The 16,451-nt window shown below is 41.8% G+C and overlaps 1 protein-coding gene across 1 annotated transcript; it reads left to right on the top strand.

Moving 5' to 3' along the window:
* Positions 1 to 360: 360 nt before the first annotated feature.
* Positions 361 to 9,625, top strand: LOC147642088 (vacuolar protein sorting-associated protein 2 homolog 3-like). Its single transcript, XM_086802751.1, has 11 exons — positions 361 to 589; positions 982 to 1,026; positions 7,439 to 7,473; positions 7,560 to 7,610; positions 7,727 to 7,831; positions 7,936 to 8,007; positions 8,126 to 8,197; positions 8,352 to 8,432; positions 8,522 to 8,557; positions 8,726 to 8,781; positions 8,898 to 9,625. Exons 1-11 carry the CDS (start codon positions 556 to 558, stop codon positions 8,944 to 8,946), a joined length of 636 nt encoding a protein of 211 aa, XP_086658877.1. The 5' UTR covers positions 361 to 555; the 3' UTR covers positions 8,947 to 9,625.
* The last annotated feature ends 6,826 nt before the right edge of the window (positions 9,626 to 16,451 follow it).

Genomic DNA, 16,451 nt, shown 5'->3' with positions numbered 1-16,451 from the left:
CGATAAGTAGGCCATGGAGAGTTTGTGCATGTTGAGAAGCATTTCGTATAGGTGGTGGGTGGTTGCTTTGGCGTCAAAAGCATAGGTTGTTATGATGGGTTTCCTTGGTACCAACAATGAGATGTGTCATGGTTTCCGTGGTGCTAGAAACGAGACGCTGCCGAGTGCCAGTAGGCCTCAATAGCTTTATTGTTGTGCAATGTGAAGCCGCCCAAGTTTGAACGTGCTGTTGTGCTTGAACGGGCAAGCACATGCTGCTGTGCTTTGAATATTTGAACGGGCTTCGTATTTTTTTGGTTGCAGAAGACAACACCTGTGACCTAAAGTATACAAAAGCATAATTTGGGAAGTCACTGTTCAAAATGGAGCCATCGAACTATCATTGTACAGAGCTCCGCTCTCCACCCCAGCCCCACCCCTCTCCCCCTTCGCCGAGGCGTAACTCCCGAGGCGTTACCCCCCTCTCTTCTTGTCATCCAAGCTCTTCTCAGCAACGCCATTGAAGAAGATAGAAGAAGAAGAAAGCTAGGCTTCACATCTATTGTCAACAGCAGTATGAATATCTTCAAGAAGAAGACCACTGCGAAAGGTCAGTTTGATTTCTCTGTCTGTCTGTCTCTCTCTCTCTCTCTCTCTCTCTCGTGCTTTCTGCACTAGGGTTCTTCTTGGTAAAGTGGTAAACACAAAAGCTGTTCCCATCCCTGAAAAAGAGAGGTTTTATTTGTGGGAGAAGAAATGTGTGTGTGTGTGTGTGTGTGTGTATATGAGAGAGAGAGAGAGAGAGAGAGAGAGAGAGAGAGTTACATTTTTGAAGAAAATAGTCCTATAAGCTTATAATTGGAGAGGAAAAGGTTCCTTCTTCGGGGAAGAAAAAGCTAGGTCTCATTTCTGGAGAAGAATGCCCGGAAGAAAATCAAGTTGTTTTTTGAGCTTGTGCCAAGAATCAGATCTTCGTTTTTGTTGATTTTTGGATGGATGCAGATGCTCTCAGAGCTAGCAGGCGGGAAATGACTGTTGCTACTAGAGGTGAGAACCTTCAAAACCCTTTGATTGCGAATCTAGTTCTTTAGTGTGCACATGCTGGCGTTTTGTCATAGCTTGTTCAAGTAATATATAGGCTACTGTTCAATCTCCAAACAAATGCCTTACTCGAACATGTTTGTTGCTGCGAGACTCTTGAATACACTTTGTGTTCGCTGCCCATACTTTTTTAAATCATGGGCAAAGTATGTGGCATCCTAATCAGCAAGCATGGACATAGCCTAAGTTGGTGTTTGTAAAGTGGTGAGCGCCCATCCATTGCAATCAAAGGTGATCGATGGATTCACAAAGAATAATTGATGGCTGTGTGTAATCAGCCTTTCTTCATAGTTATTAGAAACAGCCAGTCTGAAATATCCTTTTTTTTGGGGGGGGGGGAGGGGGTGTTTGGAGTCTCTGTTCAAACCTTGGGCCTGTGTACAATTGCTTTTCCATGCCTTTTAGGGGGTTCACATAGTACTACCACCTTTGGTGCCTCAAATGCTGAAGTGTGTTGGTTATGAGTCTCTTGGGCTGCTACAAGACCTTACATTAATTGAATTCATGAGAGAGGGTTCAACATATTTGTATCTGGGACTTCTAAGAGCATGGATGTGCACTTGGTATGGCAAGAGATGCATTCTTGTTCTATAGCTGGGCATGCTGGTTTGACAGAGATGCATATTTGTGTCAAGTAAAGCTGAGCACAACCAGTGAGCAATGAGCTGTCTGCTGACTTGAAGCATCTTCATAATTCAGCAAGGCATGTACATTATGAACCCCATGATAAAAGAAAATGCCTACTGGGGTTGTTTTCATGCAGCTTAGAGTAGCGTAACAGTTTTGTTATGTCAAACAGGTGTATTAAGCCAGTTCTTTCCTTCCAATTTTCAACATTTGAAAAGGATCCGGTGCATGTTTTTTTAAATGGTACTTTTGCAGATATGCTTTTGGTTCTGGTAGTAGTGTTATGTCTTTCTATGAAGAGTCTTCTGCTGTTCTGGATAAAAACTTTGATGCCTGCGTTGTTGCCACAAAACAAAGGCGAAACTAGTTAGAGCGTGGGCAATCAGGCAGAGGACGGCTTGGATTGAACTGGTTTCAGAAGTTATGTATGGAATGGCTGGAGGAGTTGAATGCCTGAAATGATGGCTATTTCCACCAATGGCACCATTGCACTCATTGTATAAATGCATTTGTTTTCCCATACTTGTAGCTTGAGCTTCTAATTTTGCACTTAAGAAGACATCTTCAAAACACCATTAGGAAAAGCACTTGACAAACTGTATGGTGCTGTAGGTGTTGATGATTCTCTCCCTTCATGATTGTAAGGTTATTACGCCTGTTGAACTAAGAGAATCAATATCTTGTGTCCATTTAGCTAAGCCAGAGCATTTGATAGTCTCCTTTATATGGAATCCTCAAGCTGGGACATACCTGAATCCATCGATGAAGCAACAAATATTAAGACAAACCAAAGATAAAACTTTGAAGCTGACTCTCCTTTTTAAATGACCAAATGCTGTAGGCGGGTGATGAAATGTGACACCCTCTTTCTTATTTGACTGGCAATCTTGTATTCATCTTCGAGGCCTCATAGTTATGGGAAACAGGAAAATAGAAGCACATTTTTTTTTTTGATGGGGCTGAAATGGGAAACGTCATGTCATCAAGTGAGGTTCAATCCATGGAGAAAAGAATAGAAGAGGAGAGCGGGGGAATGAAGGGAGTAGAAAGGAAATGGAAGAGGAGAAGAAATAAGATGGGTGCCAAAAAATGTAATCCAGTTGACCTACACCAAACTTAAACCGTCAGATTGGAAGTATACACCTCCATAATGTCAGTAGGAGTATTAGATCAAACTACCACATAATTGCTTTATAAATTGAGGCTTCCATATGGCAAGAATCTAAAAAGTGTTGCTTTTCTTAAACCTTGTAAATGCCATCTTTTAAGGAATGCTTGAGCAAGCTAAACTTGGTGTTTGAGGTGGAGAGAAACACCACCGCCTCTTATGTCTTTCACTATGTCCATCCCATTGGTAAATTGGGAGGCCACCGTCTGCTTTGTAGTTCTGTCACAGTGAGCACACTGTATGCAACTGAGCTAGGTGGACTTGGCTTCTTCTTCCTAGAGCTAAACTCATATTTACTGCGTAGCAAACCACTTTTCTGCCAGCATGCGATTATGAGACTTTTAGTTTTTTGAGGGCCTCTGTTTGAGCTTTGACGACAATGTTTCGTGCATTATGTACATCTCTCAAGCAAGAGGTGATATAGGAGGGCTTGGAGCTTGGCTTGTGGCTTGTGGCTTGTGGCTAGGCAAGGCACTCGTGTAAATTACCAAAGATGATGATTTTTGTAAAGTCTCCTGATCTCGCTACCGCAGCTGTACATCGCCTTGGTATGCAACCCTTCTTGAAAAGCATGGCATGAGTCCATGAAAGTCCTTCAAGACCATCTAAAAACACAAACGAACAAAGAGGGTTGCTTTCAAGCTCGCCACCCAACCATAGCTCCGTTGGAACACTTTCGAGCCATAGGCTAGACCTATTCCAACTGTGCACATTGCCCAAATCCAACATCCATCCAACTAGAGCCCATTATCTAAGTGTTTGGCCAGAGCTTGACCATGGCTTGATCTGGATCATCAGCTTCTGCCAGCAGCAGATGATTGATTATGAGCAATCCACTCTGTTAAAGAGGCTTGGAGTCAATAGTAAGCAACTAATAAAAGCAGTTGTACATCACTTTGCATTGAGCCCAATAATCACATGAGTCTAGTTATGTCCTTAAGGCACATAGCAACAATAGTAGCTAATAAAAGTAGACTTAAGTCACCTTACATTGAACCCAAGAATCACATGCGTAACCTCATTTGTGACACACCTATGAGTATGCAGGGCACAATCAGACATCAAACAGTAGTCGATAGGTAGAGTTAGACAGCATAGAGGACACGTGGTAATGATGACGTGGCATATAGTAGTAATTCATGTTGAATGTGTCGAGCACAGGTAGCTGATAGTAGTAATCCATGTTGAATGTGTAGAGGGATGGTTACACACAAGATGAGTATGACTATGCGTTGTTATTTGCTTGCTAAGGAGAATGTCATAGCCAATGCGTTGAGTTGAAGGCCACATCCGGTGCACACCATGGAGAGTTGCCATGGTGATTATTTCATGTCGATGACGGCGATGTATGATGAGGACCCGGATTTCAAGGAAGCTTGGAGCAAATGTGTGCGTAGCATTGCTTCAGAATACACCATTTGGGATGGGTGGTTGTACTACAAGGATCTACTTTGTGTCGTCTAGGGTGGTGATTTTCGCCAAGTGCTTCTACACGAGGCACATGATGTTAAGATGTTCATCAGCATGTTAGGTTTGTCAAAAGTCAAAGCCAGACACCAAGAAAGCTGTCGGTAAGCTTCACCAATTGCCAATTCCAGAGGTGCCATGGGAGGACATTTCTATCGACTTTGTGGTTGGATTGCCAAAGAGTCGGAGGTTCCATAATGATAGTATTCTTATAGTTGTTGATCGGTTGAGTAAGTAGATCCACCTTATTCCTTGTTGCAAGTCAGATGCAGATGCTCAAGAGGTGGCCATGCTTTTCATCCGGAAGGTGTTCCACTTACATGGAATTTTGAAGAGGATCCTCTTAAACATGGCCAAGCTTTTCATCCGGGAGGTGTTTTGCTTACATGGACTTCCAAAGAGAATCGTTTGAGACATGGCTAAGCTTTTTATCCGGGAGGTGCTATGCTTAGGTGGACTTTAAATAGCATCATCTCAAGCAAGGATCCAAAATTCGTTGGAGGTTTTTGGAGGGCCTTGTTTTATGGTTTGGGGACTAAGCTACAGTTTAGAGAGCATGAACAAGATTGTGATCACGATGCTCCAATGTTATTGTCAAGAGAATCAAACTCTTTAGGAGGAGTTCTTGCCATTGGTGGAGCATGCCATCAATGATACAGTGCAGACATCGACTAGGATGACTTCCTTTGAGGTGGTATATGGTCGTCCCGTTATTAACCTCATGACCCGAGTTCTCGAAACTTCCATGGGGAACTATGGTGTAGATCAAGTTGGTTAGGATTTGACCAGCTATTGCGACAAGTACGGGAAGGAATACGGAAGTCGCAAACAAAGCAACTCCGCGAGGCCACGGACATTGTCGGGATAGTACCTTCAAAGATGGAGATTGGGTTTATTTGAAGTTCATGAAGTAGAGGCTCAAACATTTCGCGGAAGTTGATTCCAAATTGGCTTTGAAGAAAGGCCCATTCAAAATTATCAAGAAGCGTAGTGTAGTCTTCTAGCTAGAGTTACTGAGCCATTGGAGAATGCATTCGGTGTTTCATTCGAGCAACCTTGTAGAGTATCATGGCTCGACCTGAGCGCTCTGTTGGATGAGGATGAACTCGCGTTGGTGGATGATGGAGGATTATAGGAGGTCTGAGTACCGTAGTAGGTTGTTTTGCAAAAGTACAAGTGGGGTTCTCTTTGAAAGGAGCTCCAGTATTTCCTCAAGTTCAAGAGCTACTCAATCGAGCAAGCAATTTGGTTTGATGAGGATTAGTTCATGAATGAGTCTCGCTTATTGTTGAGAGCTTATCAAGAGGCCATGCAACGGAGGATAGTTGCGATGTAGGTAGGGGAGTGTGACACACCTATAAGTATGTAGGGAAGATTCGGACATCAAATAGCGGCCGACAAACAGAGTCGAACAACGCATAGGACACATGGCGGCGATGCCGTGGCAATCGGGTATAGGTGGCCGATAGAAGTCTTGCTAGTCGACTAGAAGCATTGGTGCATATATATACGCAGGTAGGCAAATTGTCATTCATTTGCTTTCCTCAGTGTTGTACTTCACGGAGCGTATCTCTGTAGGTGAAGTGCTAGCCAAGTGTGAACAGTAGGTCACATGGTTGTGATTTGACGTCTTCATTCTCAGCCACATCTTTTACTTGAATTACTTCTTTCTTGTACATAATACAAAGCAGTAATTTAGGACTCTTGTGTGTGCTATATGTGTTATTCCGTCACACTCTTCTTTCTATCTATGGAAAACCTTAGCACATAGGTGCAAGTGTTCTACATCATTAATTAAGCCAGCCTAATCTTGTCATTTAGGCACTTAACAACCCCCCTTGTGAAACTATCTAGCTCAATAGTTCTTTTTTTTTTGGGGGACCAATGCCTTGTTGGCAGAGTGCCCTCGATCTGCGGCGTAAGCAACGAAAGGGGTGCTGGGAGTCTCCTCATTGCTCTCATTAGTGCCATGGTTCGGGATTGAGGCCAGCCACTTCGGGGGATGGAAGAGTCGATGTCAAGGCTAAGTCTGTCCCTACTCCCTACCCCATATCCTAGTGAGGCTCCTCTCCCGGGCCTCCGAGGGTAGTTGTCTGAAAATGAGCCAATCTTTGATTGAGCGAGCAGGGCCCATACTCAGAGCAGGTCATCCCAAGTGCGAAAGAGACTTGCTGCAAATCTGTCCTCAAATGCTGGCTAAAGCCTCGAGCCCGCATCTTTGTGAAAATCCGTTTTTGTATTGTGGGGCGAAGGACCTCCCAAAACGAGGGTGCGGGCGAAGATCCTCGCAAGGAGGAAGTCCTTTTAGGGTTCACCGCCCAAAGAAGGCCACGAACTATCAACTTGCCCAAAAGGGCGCGGTTCTAAATAAAGGGGTCGATGATGCCCAACACCCCTTGTGTCGTGATTGAATGATCACTCTCCAGGCCACCTTGGCCTTGGCAGGTCTCTTGTTGCTACCAGCCCAAAGAAAGTTGCCGATCAACCGCTAAACCTAACCAATGCAAGCCCGGGAGAAGGCCCAACAAGAGGTGATATACCACTTGGTGGCGAGAAGAACTTGGTTTGCCACCAAGACCTGGCCAGCTAAGGAAAGCCTGGCTGAACTCCAGTATAGGAGTTTCTTCCAAATGCTTAGAACAAGAGGGGCCTCTCGCTGCTTGAAGGAGAACTTGGCTGTGAGAAGCTGAATAGACTGGCTTAGTGGTTCTTTGCCATCATTCCTTTCTTCTTGGGGCACACTGAAGGGTCTTGTGAGGCAGGAAGGACCAGGTTACGTGATATGGCACTTCAAAGGGTTGGGGAAAATGGCTCGTGTTGTAAGTCTACATCCTAATTATTAATTGCTAGTGCTTATTTGGCTGCGAGGATAAGCTTACATGGACCCCTAATTGGCCCTTTAATGCTGCAAGGTGGCGAATGTCCTAGAAAGGAGAGCAATTAGCTTGTCAATAATGCCTGCTTGGGTTAATTTAAAATCAAGTCAAAGGCCTTCTTATCTGATTTTGGTAAGGTGAATGAACAAACACGTCTCAATAATTCATCTTTTTAAAATATTTGGGCTGGTCGAAGTCATACTGATGCCCACTTCGGCAGGAATTGAACGTGAAATCGGCACCCTGCAGCTGGAGGTAGGGATTGCGCAAGTGATTTTGGAAAAGGCTTGATGCACTTGATGGTTTTTCAAAAGTATGTAAGCTAACTGTGTGACCACCAGGAGAAGAAACTCCTTGCAGAAATCAAGAAAACTGCCAAGACAGGCAACGAGGTGAGCAATATCAATGAAGTTCTGGTTCCATTCTTGTCAAATCATCACCCCCACCCCATTCCCCTTTCCCCTTCCGAATTCTGCAACATTTCTGATTTGGATTCCCTTTGATGCAGGCTGCAACTAAGATTTTAGCTAGAGAGTTGATTAGGCTACGGCAACAGATAGCTAAGTTGCAAGGTAGTCGAGCTCAAGTGAGGGGTGTTGCGACGCATACCCAGGTGCTTTTGGCATACTGCTCTTGCAGGTTTCCACTTGAAATTCAACCTAGTGTGCACCTGAAAGGTTTTCTGAATTTACCTGACGCTTGTCTGTGTTTGAGAAGGCTATGTATGCCAACACCGCTGTTGGAGGTGCAATAAAGGGTGCAAGCAAGACTATGGCAGCCATGAATAAGGTTGGAAACTTTTACGAGTGTATTTGTGCTAATCCCTACATAAGTCGTATGTTGCCATAGTCTTTTTAGCATGCTCTCAAGTGGATTAATGACTAATGTGGATTTACACACTTGGCAGAAAATGGAACCAGCAAAGCAGGCTAAAATAATGCAAGAATTCCAAAAGCAATCGGCACATATGGATATGACGGTACAAGCATAGGCATCACGGTTTTTCATGGAAGTGAACCTTGGCATAGAGACCTTACCTTTTAGCCTTGTTTCAGCACCGTAGGCTAAGGTTGAAGCATTGGGATGCAGTCAATGGTCTCTGAGTGATTGATGTTTTATATGTGGTGTGGCAGACGGAAATGATGGCTGATTCCATTGATGATGCTCTGGATGACGATGACGCTGAAGAGGAAACTGAGGAGCTCACTAACCAGGCAAGCTTGTTATTTTTGGGACTTCTTTGAGGCATACTTTTCATCAGAAGATGCTCAAAACTTGAAGAGTCTTATTGCTTAAATTGCAGGTGCTTGATGAAATAGGGATTGACCTCGCTGCTCAGGTGAGTCCATTTCAGGGGATTATGAGTCATTAGGGTTTTTGTCTATGAGTCCATGTAGTCCTCTGATAGACATCCCTTCCCATTTTTGGCCAATAAAATGAACGCTCTAACTTCTCAAAGTTACTGTCGATACTTCTATGACCTTTTGATGTGTAACCCAACCTGCAGTTGTCTTCGGCTCCAAAAGGCAGGCTTGGCAACAAGGGTGGTCAAGCAGCTGGCAGGTAATTTCAGCCAAGAGACATAATACAAAATTTTCAAAACTGGAGTAGTTTATGAGTTTTTTTTGCAGTACTATGGTGGAGAGGGAGGGATTGACTGTAATTAAGCTATTGTGCAGCTCGAAGGTCGATGAACTGGAGCAGAGACTTGCTGCTTTACGCAGCTGAGATGGTTACATGAACATTGATCTGGCACAAGGATTTAGTTACAGATCTAGGAAGGATCACTGAAGGTGTTTCATGAAGGCTATCAGAAAATGAAGGTAGCATCGGGCTTGCAGTAGAAGGTTGTTGGACACCAGCCAACATCGCCATTAAATGTAATCATGTTTTTAATAATCTGGAATCAGCACTTCTGTATGTGTATGTGTGGCTACATTAAGGACTACACAACAAATCTTAGGTGTTGCTTGTGTGGCATTTCTGTAACTGGTCTGCCATGGTACAATTAAGACATTTGGGCAACTTACCTTAAATCAGTGATATCCATTTAAAGATAATTATAATGCAATCTAAACTTGTAATGGTCTGGTGACTGAAGACACAAGTAAGGTTGTCATAGAAGGCTCTCCTATAGAAGGAAGGAAAGCTACAGAAATTTCAACAAATCCTCCATCTAGGTGGACCATGTGGTCTCTCCTATTTAGGATGTCGAGTTGATAAGCCTCCCATAACCATATTGTGATGGGCCTGTACTACTTGGCGCCGTGCCTATCAAAAGCGTCGTTTGTCCCAACCGAGCAAGTGGGGTAGATTGCTTCCATGGCGTCGATTGGCCAAGTGGGGTAGATTGTTTCTACGACGTCGATTGGCTCGATTGTAAGCTCGTTTGCAAATAAGATTAAAATATAAGACAAGAAGAATGCATAAAAGATTAACTTTGTGTATGTGAAAAGGTTTGATGGATCCATATCTGTGTGTATAAACTGCGACCAACCATATCGTTCATTTATAATGGACAGTCGATTGGCCACATCGAGATCTTTTATTGCTATATACATGCATAGGCAACAAAACACGATTGCTCTAATCCAAGCCATACTCAAAGCTTAGATAAAGAATGTAACATGTGATATTAGAACATTGTTAAGATCTCTTATAATATTGTTTAGATAAGCAGGGTGGATACTGTTCCTTTCGGATGATAGCTTTTGAGGACTTTCGGATGATAGCTTTTGATTACTTTTCACACGCTCTCCACTATTAAGGCCAAAGGTAACTACTTTTTTTGTAAGAGAAGGATAGTGAGAAGATCGGGGGTTTCTTCTCGACTATAACAACTTACTCATGGATATTCACTCTTAATTTGACATAAGCAGCATTCTAGATGACATGTAATAATGCTTCATATCTCAATGTATAAGTCCTTTTTTTAAACCTGATATCCAAGGGTGCAATAAACATGAGGTTGAATGAATAAGGCCACTTATTTCGACAATGGCAAGTCAACCAAGAGAAACCAACAATACAAGCTTAGACAAAAAATACAACCTACAATATTAGGACATTGTTACGACCTCTTACAATACTGCTTAGACAAGCAGGATGGACAGTGTCCTTTTCGGATGATATCTTCTGAGGGCTTTCTACATGTTCCTCACCATTAAAGCTAAAGGCAACTCTTCTTTTGCAAGAGAAGGATAGTGAGAAAATCGAGGGTTTCCTCTTCACTATAACCACTTACTTGCAGATAATCACTCCTAACTTGACATAAGCAGCATTCTAGATGGCATATAATAATGTCTCATATCTTTATGTATATGTCGTATGCATATGGCCTATGCATACGATCTATGCATACAACTCATATGGCATACAACTCTATGTATACGGTCGTACGCATACGGCCTATGCATAAGACCTATGCATACAACTCATATGGCATACGACCTATGCATAAGCTGTTTGCATAGTCCTTATGCATAGGTTGTTTATGCATAGGCCGTATGCCATATGCATATGGCCTATGCATAGACTGTATGTATAAACCGTATGGATAAGCCGTATGCATAGGTCTTATGCATAGGTTGTATGTCGTATACATAGGTCGTATGCATAAGTCGTATGAATAGGTCGTATGTCGTATGTATAGGTCGTATGCATACGGTCTATGCATAAACCGTATGCATATGACATACGGTCTATGCATAAGGTCTATGTGTAAGTCGTATGCATATGGCATAAGGTCTATGTCTAGGTTGTATGTATATGGCATACAGTCTATGCATATGGCATATGCATAGGTCGTATGTCGTATGCGTAAGCTGTATGCATAGACCCAAGTCCTATGCATACAACATACGGCTTATGCATAGGTTGTATGCATATGGCATATGCATAGGGCGTATGTCGTATGCGCAGGTCGTATGCCGTATGCATAAGTTGTATGCATAGGCCCAAGTTCTATGCATAGGTCCTATGCATAAGGCCTATGCATAGGTTGTATGTATAAGGTCTATGCATACGGCTCTTGATCTAAACCTAATTCTTGGCACCTAAAGGTGCAAAAACACAAAGATGACTTATTGTTCTTGGAGGTCGTTTGCTTGAATAGACTTATAAAAGATTATCATAATAAATCAAAACATTACTTCATTAGTTTATACGGCCTCTTACCCTCGTATGATGTCAACCTTGAGACATGTTCTTTTGGTTCCTATGGGTGTTGACACAATCCTATTTTCTTTGTAGCACCCGGGACATTTACTTTTATGTTGACCTCATGCTCCTATACTTGATGCAGTGGGGGTCATGTCTGACTTTTCAATTGATGCTAAATGGGATGCTGGCCTTGGTTTGCTCTTACCCTTGCATGATGCCAACCTTGACACATGTTCTTTTGGTTCCTTCTGCGGGTGTCGACATGATCCTATCTTCTTTGGAGCTAGGACATTTACAAAATTTTGGGTGCAGTATATGCCATTTGACATGATCCACTGTATCAATGGATATATGGGCATGAGGCAAACCGTGCATCATCTCCTCATGTGCAAAACCCTTTATGTGTGTATGATGATCCAAGATAACAATTTGATCATCGACATCATCATAGTACTACATCACTGAAAAATGAAGAGGTATCCTCACACGAAAGGTAAATGTTATCGTCTCTTAAATCATCATCTATGGCATTCCCAAGGTCTGCAAGGTCATCCTCGTAAACATGGTCTATCTCCATCAATAGTTCCCCTATGTGACCTACATCCGATAACAAATCTATCTCCAACAATATAGGATCTAAGGACATGTCTAGATCAAATGCAAATCTCTCAAGATATATGTCATATGATCTACTATGGACATGATCAATACGCATAATCCTACTACGATGTGTCACCTCGATGAAATCATCACTACTCTCATGCACTATCCTCGATTGCTTAAACACATGAACTCTATCCACATGAAGACTGCCAAGAGCCTTATGCATCGGGCTTAGTTCATACGGCCTATGCATAAGTCTTATTGTATAAGGCTATGCATAAGCCATATGCATAGGTCTATGCATAAGGCTTATGCATAAACCCTATTGCATAAGCAGGCTATGCATAAAGAGGGCTATTGCACAAGAGAGCTATGCATAGCCTATGCATAAGGCTATGCATAAGCCCTATTGCATAAGGCTATGCATAAGTTCATGCAAAAATCCTATTGCATAAGACTTATATATAAAGAGGGCTATGCATAAGGTCTATGCATAAGCCCTATTGTATAAGAGGGCTATGCATAGCCTGCATAGTCCTATGCATAAGTCTTATGTATAAAGAGGGCTATGCATAGCCTTAGCTTATTGAACTAACCTTAATCCTTGACACCCAAGGGTGTAAAAACACAAAGACAAGAAGTTCAAATGAAGAAAGAGGGCTTACTCTATGAGAGGCTATGCTCAAAACCTTACTCACTTGAATAATCTTAAAAAAAAACATAATAAATAAAAAAGTTAGTCCTCATTAGCACATTAGTAATAAGCAAGAAGAACAAGGGAAAAAAGAGGTGTCTTAAATCCTACTCTTAGTGTATAAGTGAATATAAAAATTAGTTTATGTTAAGCGTAAATCTATGCATAATGCATAGAATGCTTAATAGAAAGCTTGGATGGAGCTCTTTATTAGAGCTCTATGCATTAGGCTAGGGTTAGGGAAAGGGGGAGGAAAGAGGGGAAGGGAGAAAAGGAGAGGAGAGAAAAGGAGAGAGGGAAAGGGAGAGAAGCTCATATATAATTATTTTCAAGCTTTTCATGAAAGCTTGGAAGAAGACATGAAACCATGAAAGAGGGAAGAAAGCAAGAAGTGCTTATCTTGGAGAGGGAGGCTTGATTGATTCAACACCCTTGAGGGATGAGTTGAGGTGGAAGGAAAACTCGGGTTGCAGGCCTAGCTATGCATGTGCAACAATAGGGAAGTAGTTAGGTATTGACACCTGTCGATGGCGATTTAGGCGGAAGTCACAGTTTTGCAGGTCGCTGTTGAGTAGCAAAATTTCATGCTAGCTTCGTTGTTGTGAGCAGCGTATTTTCGCTGTTGTATAGCGAAAAAATGTTGTGATCCTGTAGTAGCGAAAACTTGGGTAAATTTTTGTTTGCAGTATTGGATGTGTGTTTTGTATGAACCTTAAATCAGTTTTGGCCAGGTTAAAGATGTCTTACAGTGATCATCAAGGACCAAAAGTTGGATTCGAGACATGGTTGAGAGAAAAATTAGATGTGTGTGATAGATGCAAGGGTTAGTATGTACGACAACGTCGTATAACAATTGAGCATGTTCGAACATATGGTCTTCATGAGACAATGGCACGACCAAGTGTGAACCATAGGAGAGTTCTAGGTAACATGCCACACCATTTGGTGACATCAGATAGAGTGCGGAAGGTGGCAAGGCTTTATATGGAAAGCATGGCTGAGACTCATATTCCCCAACCAATGAATGAGGTACCTCCACCATTGCCACATGAGGAGGAAGAGAATCTGATTATGGACGATATGGTGAATGACTTCTTTGATGAAAGGGAGGTCATAGATAATAGTGAGCAAGCTCCAATGTCACAAGAGGAGGAAACCTTGCATAGAGAGGCAAGTACACCTTTGTATGAGGGATGTTCGCACTCCACACTGCGAGAAAACTTAGAGCTATTGAACCTGCAAACAACTTATGGATGGACTAATGCAAGTGTCACAAGTCTTCTTCGGTAAGATCGCCTCATTCTATTGAAAATATTTCATGTTCTATATACTCTCTTTGCTAATATTTTGACATGATTTCTTACCCTATGTTGTAGGCTTCTTAAGAAGATTCTTTCCCCTCAAAATCTATTACCAAACTCATGAGATGGGTGTCGTAAAATGTTCTCTATGTTAGGTATGGATTACACAAAAACACATGCATGTCCCAATTATTGCATGCTATTTAGAGAGGTTAATAGAAATGCAACTCAATGTTTACAATGTGGGGAGAGTCGCTATAGGGATAATTTACAAGGTGATAAAGTTTCTCGAAAGGTTTTGAGACACTTTCCTATCATTCCTCGCATCCAATATAGTTTAAATGTAAGAGGATTGTAGAACTCATGACGTGGCATGCTACTTATCGCTTGATCGATGACATCATGAGGATCGTAAGCTGATTCATCGACATGGCAACATATGGAGCATTCATGGCCAAAGTTTAAAGATGAGCCTCGTCACTTACGTCTTGGCTTGGGTATGGATGGTGTTAACTCATTTAGCTTCAAGTCCACGTCATGGTCTACTTGGCCTATTGTATTAGTGAATTACAACCTTCCTCCATGGGTGGTAATCAAGAAAGGTCATATCATTGCAAGTAAAAGGTGGCAAACATGGATGTGTACCTCGAGCCTTTGATTGAGGAGCTTGAGACACTATAGCGAGGTATCAAAGTACATGACATTTCAAGGTCAATAAATAGGCATGAGGTGGAGGTGAAAGAAGTTTTGCTTTGGACTATGCATGACTATCCCGGGTTCTCGTAGTGCTCAGGTACCTACTTGAACCTTATATGCATAAGAGTTTAGTCTTTAAACTTTAAGTTTATATCTCTATCTCAATCATCTCAATTAAAATAGGTTTGGCAATCTCTGGACATCATGCATGTTTGATTTGCGGTCCATCACTTGTTTCGGAGAGAACCTCTACACTTAAGAAGGTGGTGTATGACAAACATCATTGATTTCTCTCTTCTTCACATATGAAGTATGTGCCAGATGATGTCTCACCACTTGTGATGAGAGGTAGAGATTGGTTTGCGGCATGGAGAAGCACTTCCATAAATGGGATGTCTAGACACTCAATCTTCTTTCGACTTCCATATTGGTGTGACATGAAGATCAATCATCTCTTAGATCCCATGCATATCTTCAAGAATGTGGCAACAAATATTTGGGACCATTTAATTGGTAAAAGAGATACAAAGGGTGCAAGGGATGACTTACAAAACATTGGACGCCTTCAAAGTGCATGGCCAATTGAAAGTGAGAGTGGCAAAATAGTCCTACCAAAGGCACCATGGGTATTAACTAAGAGAGAGCACAATAAGATGAAAAGTGTGATCGCCTCTTTTCGTACACCAATGGGAGTAATGTGTTCATTAAAGGGTGCCTTTGCAAAGACCAAAAAGAAAGGAGAGGAACAATTATATGGCCTCAAGACACATGATTGGCACAAGATATTACAGGTATATAAATATTCGCTTTTTCATTTTCTCTTTGTGATACATAATTTATAAGCTTATATATTAACTTCCATTTTTTTCTATGTATATTTTCTTCTAATTACTATACTTGGTTGTGGAGACAAGAAGGTGAGAGGCTATTTACAAAATGGGAAGCTTAGTGAGGTATAAATCTTCTCTTCAATTCACTAAGTTATATTGCTTATTTGGAATTCTCATGCGCTCACAAGTTATGTATTGGTAAATAGTACACATAATTGCTATGTATATAAGTACATATCCTTAAAGAAGATAGATCCTACATCCAATGAGATGGCTCGTCTCAATGCTATTGAGACAGTGTGTTTCCTAGAACAATTCTCACTAGCCAATTGCATCTTGTGGTGCATTTGGTTGATAAAGTGGTGTTGTGTGGTGTTCATGTTTGATGGATGTTTTTTCTTGAAAGGTTCATAAAAACCTTGAAGGACTTTGTGAGACAAAGAGCAAGGCCAGAAGCAAGCATGGCAGAGGAATGGTTGATGCAAGAGTCTCTTGTGTATATTTCAAAACATCTATCTCGCATAGATCTTTCCATGCCATGATTATGGAGCAATGAGGAGGATGACCGACTAATCACTAATGTGCCTCGGGAAAAAGGAAGGCAACGAAGACTGGATGAAGCATTATGCCACAAGGTGAATACATTCTGTATGCTAAATAGTTCTATCATGGAGAAGTGGATTGGGAGATACAAGGTTACAATCAATAGACAAAAGGATGAGAGAAGAGCTTTCAGAAGAGTAAATAGACACTTGTCACTCTCGCCTATTTTGGAACCTCTACCAAAAGTGATCAATATAGAATGGCTTCGTATGGCAATATCGATGGCATTGCAAAATGGAGAGATGATCACAAGAGAAGAACATGAGTATGCAAGAGGATGTGACCCTCAAGTAAGTACATTCTTCATCTCTATCTCATGTATATACCTTGTTTAATGCACTATAT

Source organism: Cibotium barometz, chromosome 1 (assembly GCF_041138505.1).
Source record: "Cibotium barometz isolate CiBa-2024 chromosome 1, ASM4113850v1, whole genome shotgun sequence".
Classification (NCBI taxonomy): domain Eukaryota; kingdom Viridiplantae; phylum Streptophyta; class Polypodiopsida; order Cyatheales; family Cibotiaceae; genus Cibotium; species Cibotium barometz.
The sequence above is the reverse complement of the archived record's forward strand: the minus strand, read 5'-3'. Positions and strand labels throughout refer to the sequence as shown.

Coding starts and splice junctions, on each gene's coding strand:
- LOC147642088 (XM_086802751.1), top strand. CDS start 556: ATGAATATCTTCAAGAAGAAGACCACTGCGAAAG. Junction 7,474..7,559: donor TCGGCACCCTGCAGCTGGAG/GTAGGGATTGCG, acceptor TGTGACCACCAG/GAGAAGAAACTCCTTGCAGA. Junction 8,433..8,521: donor CTGAGGAGCTCACTAACCAG/GCAAGCTTGTTA, acceptor CTTAAATTGCAG/GTGCTTGATGAAATAGGGAT.